Consider the following 18,091-nt stretch of genomic DNA (forward strand, 5'->3'; position numbering starts at 1 on the left):
GCTCTGGCCGCGAGGCTCTTCCGGCGGCGGGTGATGACGGCGCCGCCGGGGCGGAAGCCGGAAGGCGCTGGGCAGGGTGTTCCGCGTTCGCGGGAGCGGAGGGGGCCGGGCCGCGCCCCGAGCCCCGCGGGGCCATGACCGAGTACAAGTTGGTGGTGGTGGGCGCCGGCGGCGTCGGCAAGAGTGCGCTGACCATCCAGCTGATCCAGAATCACTTCGTGGACGAGTACGACCCCACCATCGAGGTGAGCGGTGCGGCGGGGGGAGTGTGCGGTGCCCTGGGGGGAAAATCTCGGGCGGGAGCTCTGTGTGGATCCTGATGCGAGGCTGCTATTGAGGGTTGTTTTGCCGTGGTGTTTCTGGTGGTTTGCTGTTGTTCTGCTTTTTTGGTTTTTGGGTGGTGGTGGTGGTGGTGGGGCTGGTGGTTGGTTTTTTTTCCGGTTTTGTTCTGTTTAAAAGGCAAGATGCGGGATCAGAGCACGCAGAAGAAGAAATCTGGGAAGATTCTTTCACGCGTTCCCTGGACGTTCTGTCTGTCGCTCTCTGGAGCGGAGTGGGCAGCGAGCAGTGCCAAAACGAAAATAATTTCACCACTAATCTGCATAGATTCTAGTCATGACATTGCGGTGGTGAATTGAAATTATTTTTTTCTGTTAAGCAGCTGAGTAATTTCTGACGAAGACTTATCTTTTTGTAAGAAATTTCGAGAGGGCTTAGAGAAATGTTTTAAATGCCAACAGTTTCGATACTGGTGTTTTGTTTTTTTTCTTGGGGGGCTAGAAAAGCTCCTGAATCATACTTCTTTTTAAATTGTTATTCTTGTTCTTCATTAATGTCTCGAGTGGAAAATACAGTACAATGTTTTTCTGTAATCTAAAATTCACTTGTTTATTCTGCAGGATTCATATAGGAAGCAGGTTGTTATTGATGGAGAGACTTGCTTGTTAGACATCCTGGACACTGCAGGACAGGAGGAGTACAGTGCCATGCGTGACCAGTACATGAGAACAGGGGAAGGATTCCTCTGTGTTTTTGCCATTAACAACAGTAAATCATTTGCTGATATTAACCTTTACAGGTGTGTCTTGGGTCTTGCTGCAGGGAGGGAAGAATGAAAAAAAAAGCTTTGACCTATTTGCTATTAGAGCCAGTGAACACTGTATAGTAGACAATTATTAAATCTCTCACGTCCTGTAGAAAGTTTTTGAGCTTGTCTGTGTTTTGTGTTCATACATTATCAGTCAGCTGAGAGTGGGACAGGTCTCTAGGTAGTTAGCCAAATAACTTCTAGAGTGTGCAGATTGAAGCAAGTGGGCAAGAAGGCAAACACACACCACAACGGGGTCATACATGCCCTAGAAGATGGGGTGCACAGAGTTATTGGACACAATGCTGCCAGTCAGAACCCTCGAGGTTAATTTTAATATATATTTTTGTAGAACGAGGTTGTTTGAAATAAAAGAGCTCTTATATTTAAAAAACAGTTCTTAACTTTTTAAAATTTGGATTTTTTTAAGGGAACAGATCAAGAGAGTGAAAGATTCAGATGATGTGCCAATGGTGCTCGTTGGGAATAAGTGTGATTTGCCTACAAGAACAGTAGACACAAAACAAGCTCAAGAATTGGCAAAAAGCTATGGAATCCCCTTTATAGAGACATCTGCAAAAACAAGACAGGTAAGATGCTTCCATTCCTGGTCAGACTTCTTCCTCTGTGCTAAGTGCAGAATGGTCTCACATTTTCCCATGTACTTTTCTCTTTATCTACAGGAGTAAACATTTTTTAACCCATTTGCAATTTTAAGCTCTTGATTTCCCCACTCACTCCTACTTTAGGGAGCTCTGGTTTTATCAGTGGGCTAGGCCAGTAGACAAATCACTTCAGACTTTCATTGGCTTTCCTTCAGGTGGGTCACATTCAGAAGAAGAGAGCTTCATCTGCTCTTGGTCAGACTGTGTGGGTTGTCATTCCAGACCTGTTCAATTTTCTTGGCTCTTCAATGAACTCCAGCCATGAGGTTATACCTACAGGCTGCATTCCCTGGGCTGCACTGAACATGTGGCTCTGTCCAGTCAGCCTGTGGTCTGCCTTATGTCAGCGTGGAATGAGGCAGAAAAGGTGCAATTATGAAGCAGCAGCATACAGAATTGCATGGGACTCTCTACAGCTGCAGTTTGCATTCTCTCTTTTAAAGGCTGCTACCCTGGATGTTTGCCTCAGAGACAGAGTTAAGAGTGTGAGTGGGGAGTTGTAGATACAAGAGAGGTTTCCTCCTCATAAACTGTGGGATAAGTTGGCTATTAGTCTTCCTGTAGAAGTATGTCTTTCAAATATGTTAAGGGATGCTGTGGTGGATAGAACAGTGATCTCAAAAGGTTCAGGAAAGAAAATACTTTACCTGGATCATTTGCCTTCAGGGCGTGGAAGATGCTTTTTACACACTGGTGAGAGAGATCCGGCAGTACCGGATGAAAAAGCTCAACAGCAACGAAGATGGGAATCAAGGCTGCATGGGGTTGTCTTGTGTTGTGATGTGATAAGGTGAGCTGTATTTTAAGCTTTTTATTGGCTACTCTGCTGTATGTCTTTCAGCTGGCTTAGAAATACTAGTTGCTATAGGTGGGTTTTTTTCCCCTATTATACAACCCATTAATGCCCAGAGATTTAGGTCCTACAATTAATTCTGCAAAATACTTTTTTCCCCTCTAAGTAGACAGCAGTGATTAAGAAAAGGTAATTCTCTTCACAGCAACATTTTGGTAGTAGCCTGTGGATTGCGTGCTTTTCTGTGTCATTCTTATCAATGTCTCCCTTCTTTGGGGAACCATTTTGATTCTTTGGAAAAATGTGTAAATTCTGTCTTGCACGCAAGAAATGCCTGAACTATAAAGAGGAGCATGCACAATTCTGTAGTCACCATTTGTTAATGATTGATTAACTTCTGTGCTGCTTATCTTGAGCAGTGTTCCTCTGGAATATGTTGGAAGATTAACCTAATAAAATCATGTGAGTAAGGAAATTAATGAGTTCTCCAGCTGAGTGGAATTGTGAAATTCTTTTCACAGTTGCCTAAAAGGTGCTGCTTGTCACTAAAAGCAGGTAGATAGTCCAGCACTTGACCTACACTCTTGCACTGCACAACCATCACAGCGTTGGACAGCACCTAATTAGAGATGCCTTTCTGTTCCAGATGCCAAGAGTACGTGGTTCAGATGTAGCTGCTGGATGAGTCTTGATGCTGCTGTGTTGTGTCTCATGCGATGCCCTGCAGTATTTTGGTGCCAGTGACCAGACCTTTGTACCAGTTAATTAGCACAAAATCCTTTTCTGTGCTCCATCTGAAGAGAACACCTGTGGCATCTACCTCCTTGCTCAACTAATGGAGCAGTCACATCTCTTGATGTGCTGGGATTCTTTTCTCACTGTGTTACCTGGGCTTGTCCAAGAAGAAAACCAGTCACAAGAAAAGTGAACTATAGAGACTAAATGCTGTGAAAAAGATGACACTTTACCTCTAGAGTAAAAGCTAGAAGTGATGTTTGTCCCTTTTCTATTGGATTCTCATTTGCAGTGCTGCCAGAAGAGTGGCACAAATCATTGCTTGGCAGGGGATGTCAGAAATGGTTTTGCCACCACAAATGCTTCTGTCATGTGTCAGATTGGTATCTGCACCCTGTGCACCTGTACAGCATATTGGTAACATCTCCTTTGTTCCAGGAGTACTACTTAACTGATCCTTCACTTTCTGTAATAAAAAGGAGAGATCTTTCCTAGCTTAAGTGCCTGTTTGCTAAGATTTGAAGTTGTCCCGGTTCCTTTGGGTTGAGGAAAACCCCAAGGACTGGAATTTCTTGGGAGCTCATTGTCTTAAGCAGACAAGTCTTGTGTGGGTGATCTCTCTGCCTGACAGGATATTAAAACAGGACTTTGTAGGCTGAAAGACCCAGCAGGCACTTGTAAGACTCTTGAACTAGGGAGGGGGACTGTACTGCATCTCTGCTTTACTTTCTTTGTTGGTGGGACTGTTTGTATTTTATGTTGGTTTTCTGCAGTTTTCAGATCTCTTCCAAGTTGGACCAAATTAGTCAGCTGTTCATTTTTAATATTAGCTGCCAACATTTATGTGCAGCTTCTCAATAGTTAATCTAGTAACTGGAGGGTAGTTAGCTTGGACAGCTCTTAATCAGCTTTGTCTGTAACTGGCAAATCATTTTACTCTGAATTATTTTCTTACCACCAGACTGTGAACATGGTCTCCCAAAATGTCTTTCTGTAAAATACAGTTGGAGAGTCCTTGTTGGGGAGGAGTGTGGGGTTTCCACAGGCTTGGTATGTCCAGCCTGAGGGGAGAAGGCAATGAGCTAAAGCAGAAAACTGAATGAGCTTCTGATTGCAGCATCCTTGCAAAATGAGGAAGGAAGTGAGTTCAGTGATGACTACACAGGTGGTGTACAACATAGGGATGGGAATTCTGGGCTTGTCCAAACAGCCTTGAAGTAGGAGAGGATTACTGTGTAAGCTGTGCAAGCTCTTCCTAGAACAAAACATTGTCACCTTTTATAGCGGGGATGTACAAGTGTGATCGCTGTTGCAGAACCTACCAGGGTTCCTGTGTCCTTCCCTGGTTCTTGTGCTGCTGAGAGTGGATTCTGTTCTCTGTGGTCAGGGTATCCCACAGCATAGCTCAATTCCCAGGTTCTATCTGATGGAGAGTAATGAACCTTCAGCCAACAGAGGGAGCATTCAGTCAGTCTGCCAAACCAGTACAAGCAGAGAGATTTCAAGAAACTTAATTTCAGTTTGTTGGTGTGTGATTCATACATCTTAAATTTGGAGATCTCAATTTCAAATGGAGACTAGAATCAGTAAATACTGAGAGAATAAATTGTTCTTTTTCATACTGCTTCCTTTGCTACTCACATTCTTAATTGTCTTCTTGGAAGGAAGAGGATCAATCTGCATCACATTTTCTTTATCCATAATAATATTTTAAGTACTGCTTGGAATTTATTTTACCTTTGACTGATGTGACACTAAGAATTAAAAATACAATATTTTTACATAAAACATTTACTGCAACATACACATTGGTGAGCAGCATTATGGATAGCACTGGCTGTGACCTGAGTTCATTTGAAGATGATCTCATGCCTGCAAGTCAAAAGTGACAGAATTGCCGTCACTGCAAGCTGTCATTTCTGTGATTGACAAGCAGTGGTATTTGTGGTATTTTTTTGAACACTCTGGCAGGAGATGACTGCTCACTTCTAAAGAGATGTGACATGCTGTTATGCAGTTCATAGAATTACACTTGAAAAATGATAGCTTTTAGGATAGTCATCTGGTCACACAGACTTGGCATTTTTGAAAGACAACAATGCAGAGTTTGTGATGTGTTTAAATGGTGAGGTCTTGTCATATGGGTCCATGTGTGTTTTTTCACTCTTTGGGAACATTTAGCAGTTACTTAGCAGTTTCTTTCCTGGCAAGCAGGACTTCAGAGTTTAGAGCATGGCTGCCTGCTGCCTGTGGCCATGGGAAACCTTTTGCAGGTTTTGAGGGATATGTGGTCAAATATGGGAAGTTATTTCATTTGGTGAATTCATTTGGAAGTTTCTCATAATAATTCTCTACATTGTGTGGGATGTTCTAGTTGTCATTAGAATGTATTAGCTGTAATTCCAAAAGTTGTGAATTCTCAGAATTAATGGGAACTGGCAAATGCAACTTTGGTGTTCCAAAGTTCCATTATTCAAGAAAAAATCTCAAGGGAAGAAGACCTGGTAAGGATAACCCAGTGTGTATTTCACGTTTGGAACTGTAGAGCTTTTAGGATGCTGCAGAGCTGACCTACATAGGTGGTACTCACATCTGCATTATTTCAGGCTCAAATCTAATGAATGATGGAAAAATCAGTGTTGGATTTAGACATGAGTATGAAGTAAACAGTTGTACTTTGTTTCCAACTATCTGTATAAGAAAAAACTGATTTTGCTGGCAACTGAGAGAGAAGTGTGAAAGGACAAAACCCCAGAACTTTTGGGAAAATTATTTAGAAGATAAGCACAGAAGTTTTTGCACAAGACAGGTCCCTGGAAAACATGGCTTTGTAGATTTAGTCCAAATGTTTAGAACTAACAGCACAGCACATTAATAGTGCTAAGCTTAACTTTACTATCCTGACTGGGAAGAATAGGCAAACAATTGTGAGGTAAAATATTAAAAAGGGGTAAAGCTCTTTTTCAAAAATTACAAGTGTTAATAACTAAAATAAATTTTTCTCTTAGGGACTGAGAACAGCTTTATAATGAGACAGTGTAACTCTATGGCTTGTTACTGTTAGTGCCCCCACTCCCTGGTCTCATTCAAACAACAGTGCTCAAATTTTGGTTTAATCAGTGGGACTTTGGATACTAACCATGATACTCAAGCCATCATAATTTTTAGTACAGTTTGATGACACAGAATTGGACTTCAAGCAACTTTAGGCCTATGAAGGGAAGGAGAATAGTGAAAGCTGAAATTACATTCTGATCCTACAGATAGATGGTCCTCCTTTACTTCGCAAGTTTTGAGTGTGTATGTATAACCTCCCTGATGGTAGGGAATTTTTGGGATCTGGAATTTTTATTCAAGGGCTAATTTGTTGTTACTTTGTATAATTATTTGCTTTCAATAATGCATCTCCTTTGGTTTAAATGGAAGTAAATTATTTTGCTTCTTAACTTTTTTTAAAGAATAAACTTTGAATTCTTTGGTTGTTTCTTTTGTGGTAGTGATCTGGGCATGGGATCCATGACTGGTTTAAGGAAAGTTTATAATAGTGGTACATGCTTTCTCTACAGGATCTAGTTCAGCTCAGCTGGAGTAAAAAGCTAGTATCAACAGGGGTCTGGCGTGCATCACTCACTTTCCAGCTGAAAAACAGTGGGAAGGGAGGGTGTTTGTATCCAGCACTTAAGTTTAAAGAGGCTATAGATCTAATGTTGGCACAGTGTACACAAGCTTTACTCATATTTCTACCATGAACATGTGACCTAAAGTCTAAGTTAACTATGCAATTTAAAAAGCCAGGGATCAAGAGATCTCTTGAGGAAGATGACCTCTGTGCCCTAAGGGTTATTTTTGGTTTCACATAAATCTCAGTATATCCAGAAAGGTTAGAGTTCAATATGAGAGAGCATATGAGAGAACAAACAAACATGACCCAGTTTTTTACTGACCATAAATTAAATATTTAAGCAACAGTGTGGTGTGGAAATTCAACAAAATGAAGAGTAAGAAAAAGAATAATTCAGAAACTGAAGATATCAACATTAGAGAGGATATTAGATGTTGGATCAAGACTGTACCAGTGTCCTAGCTTTGCCCTGTTGACTGCACCCCTGCATTTTTGGGGATGAACTCAATTTATATTCTTGCAGAATATGTGGAAGTGGGACTGAAATTACCTGAGTTTTGGAGAATCTCTGTAGTTGTAACCCAGCGTCTTTTGAAGTTTTGCACATCCTGTGGTGATCTGGAGGCTCTGCAGCAAGAGGCTCATCTGACTTCACTGACTTGTGCTATGGGCTTGCTGTGCACCTATGGACAAAATCTATGACTTGTTCATAGTTCTGTATGTTACACAATTAACTCTTTCACTTATTCCAGCTGCCTTCTGGGCAAGGCCTTTTCTTAGCTGTTCCTACAAAATATAGCTCAGGAAGCTGTTATGTGTGTATAATTCCAGACAATGTTGTCTTTTCCAGGGGTTCTAGTTTTTCTGTTCCCTTCAGTGTTATGACCAAAGTACTCTCTTAAATAGATAGCAAAGCTATAGCCTGAATGCTTTGCCTGTCTTGCCCTGATTTCAGTGCAGCTTTTTCAGTTGGTGAAAAAGTGAAATACAAAGAGGAAAAGACTTTCAAATCAAAACTATTGTATCCTTCTGACCTGTTTAAGCTTAACACTTCCCACCAGGAAGCTGAGTCAGAAGCTCAGTTATCCTGGCAATATGCAGTGCTCATTTTCTTCAGACGGGAGCTGTTTTGTGACTTCCTGTAAGAGATCTGAAGTAGATTTGAGGAGACTCTCTAAAGGAAGGGGTACAGCCCTCAATACCTGTATGCTAGGAAGCGTTAAACAGGCAGAGAAGTACTTCCAAACTGATAACCTGCTCTGCCAGATCCAAGACACTGCGTATAGCTTATGGGAGGAGTTTATTGCCACACCTCAGTTTGTACTAAGTGCTGGTCCCTGTAAAATATGCCTTGAGTATGGCTCACCACGTACAGAACTGAGTACCACCTTACTATTTTGATGCAAAGTTTTATAAAGGCAGTTCCTGAAAGCCTCAGAAATAAAATATAGCTTCCTGATTTTTCTTTTGTTGTTGTTGTTGTTGTTGCTGCTGTTATTGTTTGATTGATTTGGGAAGATAGGAGGACATCTGTGCAATTCCTGTTGCTAAAATCCAGTCTTTCAAGTAGATCTCTCAGGAAAAATCTTCTCTGAATAGTACACTGACTGGTGAGAGCACATAATTTCTGTCTATCCACAACTCCTGTTCTGATGAAAACGTTAGCCCTGTGCCTTTGTGTTTTGCTTTAAACCATTAGTTCAGCACAGAAGACCTCTGCCTGAGTCTCTCTTAAGCCAGACTTCTGCTGTCCACTTTACAAAGGTGCAGCTGTCCGGGAAGCAGCAACCTGAGCAGATGACAGGTGAAACTAATAAATGTAAAGTAAAAGCCTAACTTAAAAGAGAAATTAAATACGAGCCCTGGTTTCACCTGTTTCAGTGCAAGTGCTTGTGGTTGCACTTTAAATAGTCTTAGCTGTACTTTAAATAGTCCTATAGTTGATCTCAATTCTCCTTTTAGACTAGAAGAGTCTAATTACAGGGGAGGGAAAGCAGTAAAATTAGTGTTAGGTTGTGGTGCCATCACTCAGCCACTTGTGCTCTGTTACAGTAGGGTGTTACCTGAGGCTCCGCAAACTTGCTGCAAAGATGTCACGAATTTCAGGTAGGTCTGAAAGGAAGTAGTGAGAGAAGAAGCCACAGGGCAGGCTTGTTAGCCAGCAGCCTCTGGGATTTTGATAGCACGGTATCTTGGCAGTCCAGGGGACCTCCTGGGGTTTGAGCGGATTTCTTCCTGCTTGCAGACATTCTTGGATAGTGTGGCAAAGACATAGCGTTATTGTTTAAGTCTTGCTCTGCTTGCACTGAAGAAAAATACCATCCCTCCCACAGTGTAATGGATTGTGTAAATATATCCTGTAATGATAGCCATTAAATCACACTGGAATTGGTCAGATGGAATTTCAGGAGTCTCTGGTCAACTTGGCTAAGCTTAGAAAAAGCGAGGTGCTGCCACCCTGAAGGGATGGGGAACACAGAATGGCTAAGCAGCAGGAGTAGGGCCAGCCAGGCTTTACAGAACAGTATAGACAGAGATGTGACTGCCATTACAGAGGCCTGAAGAATACTGGCACCAGACAGTTCTGATAAGAGCATATAAGAGAATTGCAGTGCTGTTTGGTGTGATAGATAATGTCATAGAACATGAAACGTGGCCCTTCAACATCAGTGGGAGTTTGTTTGCCTTCATGAGTGTAATTTGCATCCACTAAAAAAAGGAAAGGTCAAACTTGGCATTTCTGAGGTGCTTAGTTTGCAAATGAATATTGGAGTTCAAATACCAGAAGAACATTTTTTGCAGGCTGGGCTTTAGGAAGTCAGCAGCTGGTGACTTGTGATGCCAGAGCTCTAGCCTGAATTTTCTGGATGGAAGGGGCATGAGTTGCACCCCCAAAATGTTGATGCCACACTGTATAACCAGGAGTGAAGATCTGTGGAACTGCAGTGTCTCAGCTGTGTGATCCTGTTAGTGAACAAGAGACTTGACCATAGGGAGCAGGAGGATTAAACTTGGTGTATTTGAAACGCCCATCTATCCTGACCTTCACAAGAGACAGGGAAGTCATGGACGAAAAAACATGAAAGTAGTCCCAGTGTTACAAGTCAGTAAAATATTTGCTCTTCTGCCTGATTAAGTTGTTCCTGTGTGCTTCTGATCCGTACACATGGACATAGCTTACAAGACAGCTCAGTCTTATTGAATTACTAGGTATCTGTTAGTTGCTTGTACTGTTAACTGAGGTGATCTAGGTTCTTGCAAATGCTGTTCCCCTTGGACAGCAGCATGGAAACCAAGAGACTGCTGTAAGGCAGAACCTCTGCCAAAGAGTCTCGGGTTGGGTGGCATCTGCTATGTGATTGATTTATGTGCCCACCACTGACACAGTCATGGAACAGTCAGCCCTGAACTTAACATCTTTATATTGTGCAAAGTGACAAGTACTGTTCTTTCTTCTGAAAGTGGGAGGCTTTGACTAAACTTGTACCTTATTAATCTCTTTTTAATCACTGATGATTAGTCAAAAAAACTTGAATTTTGGAGGGCTGATTATATTTTAATTTTGTTTTATCTCAAACAGTAGGATACAAGGGGAGTACTGCTAGGCATTTTATTTGGTCTGCTGTGTTACTGCTAGATATAATTATTGTAAACAAAGAACAGTTACAGGATCATGGTGATATTTCAGTAGTTTGACAAGATGGTTTTTTTCTCAGCAGTCCCATCTGTGCCCCTCCCTGTTTTGTGGAATGGTTCTAGCTTTTTGGTCACTTGATATGAAGCCCACTTCTGCCATGCATGTCAGTTCTTTCTGCTTTGGTCCTCATCTGCTGACCACGTCCTTTCTGAAAAGTTGTTGGTGTGGTCTATCTTTCAGCATTGATCCTCACTATGGCACATGCTGCACTGCCAGCTGCTGGCAAAACCTAACTGCTTAGTGTCACCATGCTGCTATGCAAATGAGTGCTTCTGGGAGGTGTTGCTAAAAGACTTCTTGTTTTATGGTATTTTGTTGGAAGCCAATCTTGTGTCAATGGCAGCTTACATAGGGCTGTATTCAGCATGCTGCATGTGATGGGCTGGGAGGGGTGCAGTCCATCAGTCCCTAGCTCAGAGCTCTTCAGCCGCACTGTAATGGTGGCAACTCAGCACGTGGGCTGCCAGCTCTGTCTGTATCTGTCTATACCTCTGTCTTTGTCCTGTCTGCAAGTCTGGTGGAGCCAGTGGGTCTTCGGCTTCTTAGAGCTGTAAGGGCTCTGCTAATCTTCTCCTCTGGTGCATGCTCTCATAAGTGCCCTTCCCAAGGACTCTCTTCCTGCCTTTTTGTGCTACTCTTGGACTAGGTTGTATTTACCTTTTCTGGTGTACTGGGGGTATCTGGTTATGTCTCCAGCCCACTGTGTGTGGCTCAGGCTCTGTAATATGCAAAATGCAAATTTTGGAGGTTGTTCAGAGCCTTCCAGGCAGTGTAGAGATGTAAAGAAATGAGAGCTGAGCATTGAGCTGGCAAGGAGCACCTGGCCATCCAGGTGGCTGGGGACCAGATGCCTGTGTGACCTTGCAGTCTGCTCCTGCTTCTTGCAGAGGTGGATGAGGTGCTGCGCTCCTTCGCAGAGAAGGTCTTTGCTTCTGAGGTGAAAGATGAGGAGACCAGGCGAGAGATCTCTCCTTTTGATGTGGAAGAGATCTGCCCCATCTCACGTGAGGAAATGAGAGTGCACATGATGCTTCGGGAGACCTCTGCCACAGCAGAAAAGCGGTGAGCAGCACCCAGGGCAGTTGGGGGAAGGGGAGAAGCACTGTCTGCACACACACAGCCAGAGATGGAAGAAAGCAAGGGCAACACGAGCCTTTCATGAGCGTAAATCAAGGCCTGAGAAAACAGCTCACCACACCCATGGGATAAGTCCTTGGTAATCCCAGGGCATCTGTCAGGTACTTCAGGGTTTCCTCTCCAACTGTTCCCACTCTTGGACAGAAATACACCATTGGCCTGTTCCCTGGGTTACAGAATGCCGATGGCTTCAGAGCTCTTGGAGAGGGAGACTTGGAGACCTTTCTCTGGAGAGGTGTGACTTCCAAAGCCTGTGCTTAAAAGTCTGGGGCTACTTTGTGTGTTGTGGCCTCTACTCTTGGCAGTGTCTGTTTAAGGTGCTCAGAAAGCACCAGTGAGATGATTCACGTACTGCTCAGGTGGACTGTGTCTATGGTAAGTACCCCTGACCCTGCAACCTTGTGTGGCCATGGAGTTGAGGCTGTTTGCCTGAGGCTTTCCTCCCTGCAGGAGGAAGCGCCTGGTTCACTTGAAGACAATTGCACTGGCAATTCCTGTGGCTCAGAAATCCATAACCAGACTGTCTGATATTGATGAGGTTATCTCTACCTCCCCCCTGTATCAGGCTGTACCTCACTTCCAGCGGGTACAGATCACAGGGGATTATGCCTCTGGGGTAGGTACTTGCATGACTATACCTTTCATGTGCTATCACTCACCTAGTCCTTGCCTATCCCCCCAGTAGTGCCCAGTGTCATGCGAATCAGTACTGGCTGCAGTGGAGACAGCCTGTGTCTTCCAGCTTAGTCTGTGTCTCCTGAACATCTGCTGGTGCTCTTCTGCATCCCTAGAGTGGGGTGGGGTGCTGTATGCTTCCCATAGGATTCTTTGAACAGGGCAGAGGGAAGGGCACAGCTTATTCTGTCACAACCTGCTCCTGCTTGCACACAGCTGTATGTTTGAGATCTGTGCACAGCACAAAATCCCAGGATGGTGGAGGTTGGCAGGGACAGTCTTCTATTACATTTGTGCTGCTTCTGAGATACTGCTGGCAGGTTGCTCCCTCCTGGGCTGGAGCAGGCTGCTCAGCTTGGAGCTGCATTGAAGAAGAGCAGTTATGGCACAAGTCACTCTGTGCACAGATACATCCCTTCTGCCATGACTAGCTAGCTGCAGGTGCTGCATAGTATTCTCGCATGCTGCTCCAGTCTCATCTCTCAACTTCCTTTTGCCATAGTTATGACTTTGCCAATCACCCCTTCATTGCCCTGCTCAGGCTGAGCATTGGGAGGGAGGTGATTATAAGGTGAACAAAATTGTCCTCTTTACATCTTAGTACACCAGGGTATCTCTCAAACAGCTAGGTTCCAGTTGTGTGGTTGTGTTCAGCAGTAGTCCTCTTGCAGGTGGCAGTTGAAGATTTTGAAGCTGTCTGCAAAGGCCTGTACCGTGCCCTCTGCATCCGGGAAAAATACATGCAGCAGTGTTTGCAGAGGTTTCCCAGGACCCCATCTCAGTACCTGTGTGCTATTGAAGGCAAGGTCTGGAGGGCGAGTGAGACTGGCCCAGGTACCTCTAACCACCTGGAGGGTATTCCTCTCTGGCTTCAGTGCGGGGTGGACGGGTTCAGAAAAGGATTGCAGAAGCACTCCAGAGAGGAGTTGGAGTTGCTTTCCCTGGCCTCCTCTTTAGCATCACATCCATGGGTCTGTCCTTGTCCCCTACCTGGAGTGGAGGAGCATAGCAGGCTTATGGGGTTTTGGCTAGCATCCTGTGCCTCACAGTGTTTTTTCTTTTGGTCTAGTGTTCACCCCGCCAGTGATGGATGGACAGGATCCCTTTGAAACTGGGAATCTTGCCGAGGACCTGGGATACCACCTCCAGATGAAGGATGGGGTGGTGTACATCTACGAAGATAAAGCAGCAGCTGACAGAAATGAACCAAAGGACCTGCCCTACCCCAGTCTTGAGTCCTTCATTGCTGACATGAACTTTCTCTTGGCGCTGATAGCACAGGGGCCTGTGTAAGTGCACAGCCCAGCACTGCTGGTGCAGCCAAGCAGATCCTTTGGGGGGTCAGGGCAAGCCAGGGTTGCCCCCTCCTCTTCCTGGGAGGAACCTGCTGATGACATACCTGTAGCCTGCTGGCTACCAAAGTGTCCTTGGCCTTTGCCAGCTATCTTGTCTGGGGGCATAAGCAAAGTCAGCATTCAGGGATTGGGAACATAACCTGCTGGTATGCTTACACCTGGCCAGGCCTTCCTTTGAGGCTTTGTCATAGAGCCAGGAGAAGCACCTTAGGGAAGCAGGCTAGGCCAGCATGAGCTGCTCCACTCAAGGTGAAAGCTGCATCCCTGTGTTTGATGGACCACGTTTCTGTATTGTGTGGGGTGAGGAGCCCAGTCACTGTTCTGCCCTTCCTTTTCTCTAGTAAGACCTATGCCCATCGGCGCCTGAAGTTCCTCTTATCCAAATTCCAAGTGCATGAAATGCTAAATGAGATGGAGGAGATGAAAGAGCTGAAGAACAACCCCCACCGGGACTTCTACAACTGCCGGAAGGTAAATGGCAAGGTTTACAGCCCTAGTGGCTCTGAAGATGAGCTGTCTTGGTGCCTTCCCCTCCATGAGAATTGGGTATTAGAGTCAAGATCTGTGGCACCTACATTGTTCCTGCTAATGGGATGGTGCTGACTGGGCTGCCCTTGACCCAGTCCTATTGTGTTCATCTGCAGGGCTGAGCTCCCCACACAACTTGGGCTGACCTAAGGGGTTTATTAGCCTCCCTGTGACAGTACCTGAGCATTCCAACTTGAAGCTATATGGCTCTCTGGTTTCTCAGGTGGACACACACATCCATGCTGCAGCCTGCATGAACCAGAACCATCTTCTGCGTTTCATCAAGAACTCGTACTGTGTGGATGCTGACCGTGTAGTTTACGATGCCACAGGCAAACAGCTCACCCTGAAACAGCTTTTCAATAAGCTCAATATGCACCCTTACGACCTGACAGTGGATTCCCTGGATGTCCATGCTGTAAGCAGTAGGACATTTACTATAGGACCACTATTTTTGTGACTCTCATCCACCTCTGTAAGCATGGCTTTTCCCCTTCCTGTGTACCCATGTTGTGTTGTGCAACTTTGTGTTTGTGGCAGGATGCAGCAGCTCCTGGCTTTCTCATTTTTGATTGTGCCCTCACTCAACAGTTGTACTTGGGCCCAGTGTGTGTGTGTGTGTGTGTGTGTGTGTGTGTGTTGTATTTGCCCGATTCTCCCTCCTCCAGGGCCGGCAGACATTCCAGCGCTTTGACAAATTTAATGACAAGTACAACCCTGTGGGTGCCAGCGAACTGCGTGACCTCTACCTGAAGACAGACAATGCAATAAATGGCGAGTACTTTGCTACCATCATCAAGGTGAGAACATAGGGGAGGAGAGATCTGTTCATCTGTGGTGCTGTTGTGCCCAGGGGCTAGAGGGCCCCTGTGCAACTGTCTGTTCTGGTGTGCAGGAGGTTGGCTCTGATCTGGAGAAGGCCAAATACCAGTATGCTGAACCTCGTCTCTCTATCTATGGGCGATCAGCTGAGGAGTGGCACAGGCTTGCCACTTGGTTCAACAAACATCGGATCTATTCCCCCAACATGAAGTGGATGATCCAAGTACCCAGGATTTAGTATGTGCTGTGGGTCTGGGAGAGCACTGTGCCTTATAGTGCACTGTACCTCATTTTTTATTCTGATGAGATTATGGGGACAGTGGACTATGTTGTTCCTGTTAGAAGTTAATCCCCATCTCTGTCCATAGTGATATATTCAGGTCTAAGAATTTCCTCCCACACTTTGGGAAGATGCTGGAAAATATATTTATTCCTGTGTTTGAGGCAACTATCAATCCTCAAGCCCACAAAGAGCTGAGTGTCTTTCTACGCCATGTAAGTATCACTTGATATGTTGTCATGGTGTGGTGACCACTCATGTTCCTGTTTGTGCACAAGAAATGGAAAATGTCATCAGTGGACTAGTCCTAATGCCATGCTCTGGGATAGGGCATGTGTCCAGAAGTGCTGGGAGGGGCCAGACTCCCTGAGATGGCTGCTGTGGGGCTGTGAGAAATGCTGCCTGTTCACCTTCTGGAGAAGTGGTTTGGTGTGAGCCCTTGACAGAGCTTGGGGGTTTCTGAGGAACAAGGTCTGCAGCCTTGCCACAGTCCCTGCTTTTGGGTTGGGCAGGGGTTCAGGCTACAGCTTGGTTATGGAAGGCTGCAGTGGGCAGGACAATCCAGTCTTCCTGGGCATGATGAGGTGTGCATCTTTGAGATGCATCTTTTTTGTTACCTTGTCAAACAGATCACTGGCTTTGACAGTGTGGATGATGAATCAAAGCACAGTGGGCACATGTTCTGCACTAAAAGCCCAAAGCCGGAGCAGTGGACTTCTCAGAAGAACCCATCCTACACCTACTATTTATACTACATGTATGCCAACATCCTAGTGCTTAACAACCTACGCAGGTGAGGCCTGGGATTTGTTAAGGGACCTGTGATGGGCTGTCAGAAGGGGGTTTGCTTCCTGACCTGTCTCAGGTCTGTTGGTGTGGAAGAAGTGGGGCCCTCCTTGCTCTGCCACCAGTGTAGTTTGGCTCATGTCCCAGAGCAATCCAAACACTCCTTAGTAGAAGTGTAGGGTTTAGGATTCCAGGGAGGCATCTACTGCGTGCACAGAGAGGAAAAGAGAACAAGAAATGTGTTCCTAGGTCAAGCTGGATTATTGGGGATGACTTGTGGGCACAGAGCTGGACATGAAGTCAAGGAATTTTGCATCCTGTGCTGCCTAACCCTGCACCTTGCCTGCTCTGAGTCCTGCTCTGAGTCCTTCTTCCTTGTACCTAGGCAGCGTGGAATGAACACGTTCCTCTTCCGTCCACACTGTGGAGAAGCTGGGGCCACCACACATCTCCTTACAGCTTTTATGACAGCAGATAATATCTCCCATGGTCTGAACCTCAAGCAGGTAATAGGGGTGGTCTGACCCAGAGCAGCCCAGGGGTGGCAGAGGAGGAGAACATGTTCACAGCTGGCCTCCACTGTAGTTGTTAATTGTGCCTCTGCTCTAGACTGACATGAACAGCCTGGGGAATGTCACATTAGTCTCTGGGTTTATCCAGGAATGTTTGGGGATGTAGATGAAAAACATTCAGACTTCAGGGGTTCAGCCTCACTATCACTAGATAGGCCTGTTATCACTGGAGCCAGCAGAGTTCTGAAATCAGACAGGTTTGAACTCACTTGGCCTCTTGTGCTCCATATGGGCCCTGGAGGATTGCTAGCTTGCCCAGTTATCTTCTTGCACACGAGCTCTGCGCATCAGGTTTCCTGGCTAGGGCACCGGGTTGATCTGAGGAGTGACCCAGAGAGATGGAGACTTTATCCCTAACCTTACAACTTTGCTCGTCTTTGCAGAGCCCAGTGTTGCAATATCTGTACTTCCTTGCCCAAATTCCCATTGCTATGTCCCCGCTTAGCAACAACAGCCTCTTCCTGGAGTATGCAAAGAATCCATTCCTTGACTTCCATCAGAAGGGCCTCATGTTGTCCCTTTCTACAGATGACCCCATGCAGTTTCATTACACCAAGGTACGGTGCAAGCTCATCACCTGCTGTCAAAGCACTGAGGTGGGACTGTGTGTGCCTCATATTTCAGGGAAGCCAGCAGCATTTGTAGAGTGCTCAGCATGCTGGGTCATCTCTGGGACAGCCCTTCCAGCACGGGCTATACCGCAAAAGCTGCTGGCTTCTAACACAGCCTGTGGCTCTAGGAACCCCTGATGGAGGAGTATGCCATCGCTGCCCAGGTCTTCAAGCTCAGCACCTGTGACATGTGTGAAATTGCCAGAAACAGTGTCCTACAGTGTGGCATGTCCCATGAGGTGGGTGTGCTGGGTCCTACCAGCTAAAGAAGGGACCAGGGCAGCAGCTTTGCCTGTGTGCTCAGAGCTGGGCGAGGCCTCGAGGAAGCCCGGCACAGCCAGCGCTTCCCCCGGGTGCTGCCCGCGGGGTCTCCGAGGTTTTCACCGCTGTCCTTGTCCATGGCAGGAGAAAGTCAAGATCCTGGGCGAAAACTACCAGGAGGATGGGCCCCAAGGCAACGACATCCGTAAGACAAACGTGGCGCAGATCCGCGTGGCCTACCGCTACGAGACCTGGTGCTACGAACTCAATCTCATCGCTGAGGGCCTCAAAACCGACTAGGCGTGCGGCGGAGATCCTGGGCTTGCGCCGCGGATGGGAGCAGCGCACGAGCAGCGGGGCCGGAGCCGCTCGGACTGGGGATGACCGGGTGGTGGGGGTGCCTCGGGGTCGTGGCGGCCGCGCAGTAAAAGCGTCTATGAGAGCAACGTGCCCCTGGGCCAGGCC

At 45.8% G+C, this 18,091-nt stretch overlaps 2 protein-coding genes across 2 annotated transcripts; both read left to right on the plus strand.

The window, feature by feature from the left end:
• The first annotated feature begins 21 nt into the window (after positions 1–21).
• Positions 22–6,764, plus strand: NRAS (NRAS proto-oncogene, GTPase). The gene is made up of 5 exons (XM_071768619.1): positions 22–245; positions 900–1,078; positions 1,518–1,677; positions 2,419–2,542; positions 3,192–6,764. The coding sequence occupies exons 1-4, from the start codon at positions 135–137 to the stop codon at positions 2,536–2,538; spliced, it is 570 nt and encodes a 189-aa protein (XP_071624720.1). The 5' UTR covers positions 22–134; the 3' UTR covers positions 2,539–2,542; positions 3,192–6,764.
• Positions 6,765–8,866: 2,102 nt separating this feature from the next.
• AMPD1 (adenosine monophosphate deaminase 1) lies at positions 8,867–18,076 on the plus strand. Its single transcript, XM_071768597.1, has 15 exons — positions 8,867–9,008; positions 11,487–11,661; positions 12,187–12,352; positions 13,083–13,245; positions 13,481–13,700; positions 14,108–14,237; positions 14,518–14,712; positions 14,963–15,094; positions 15,190–15,353; positions 15,485–15,611; positions 16,026–16,189; positions 16,568–16,688; positions 17,138–17,311; positions 17,494–17,604; positions 17,771–18,076. Exons 1-15 carry the CDS (start codon positions 8,993–8,995, stop codon positions 17,924–17,926), a joined length of 2,214 nt encoding a protein of 737 aa, XP_071624698.1. The 5' UTR covers positions 8,867–8,992; the 3' UTR covers positions 17,927–18,076.
• Positions 18,077–18,091: the final 15 nt, after the last annotated feature.

The sequence above is a fragment of the Heliangelus exortis genome, chromosome 25 (assembly GCF_036169615.1).
Source record: "Heliangelus exortis chromosome 25, bHelExo1.hap1, whole genome shotgun sequence".
NCBI classification, from domain to species: domain Eukaryota; kingdom Metazoa; phylum Chordata; class Aves; order Apodiformes; family Trochilidae; genus Heliangelus; species Heliangelus exortis.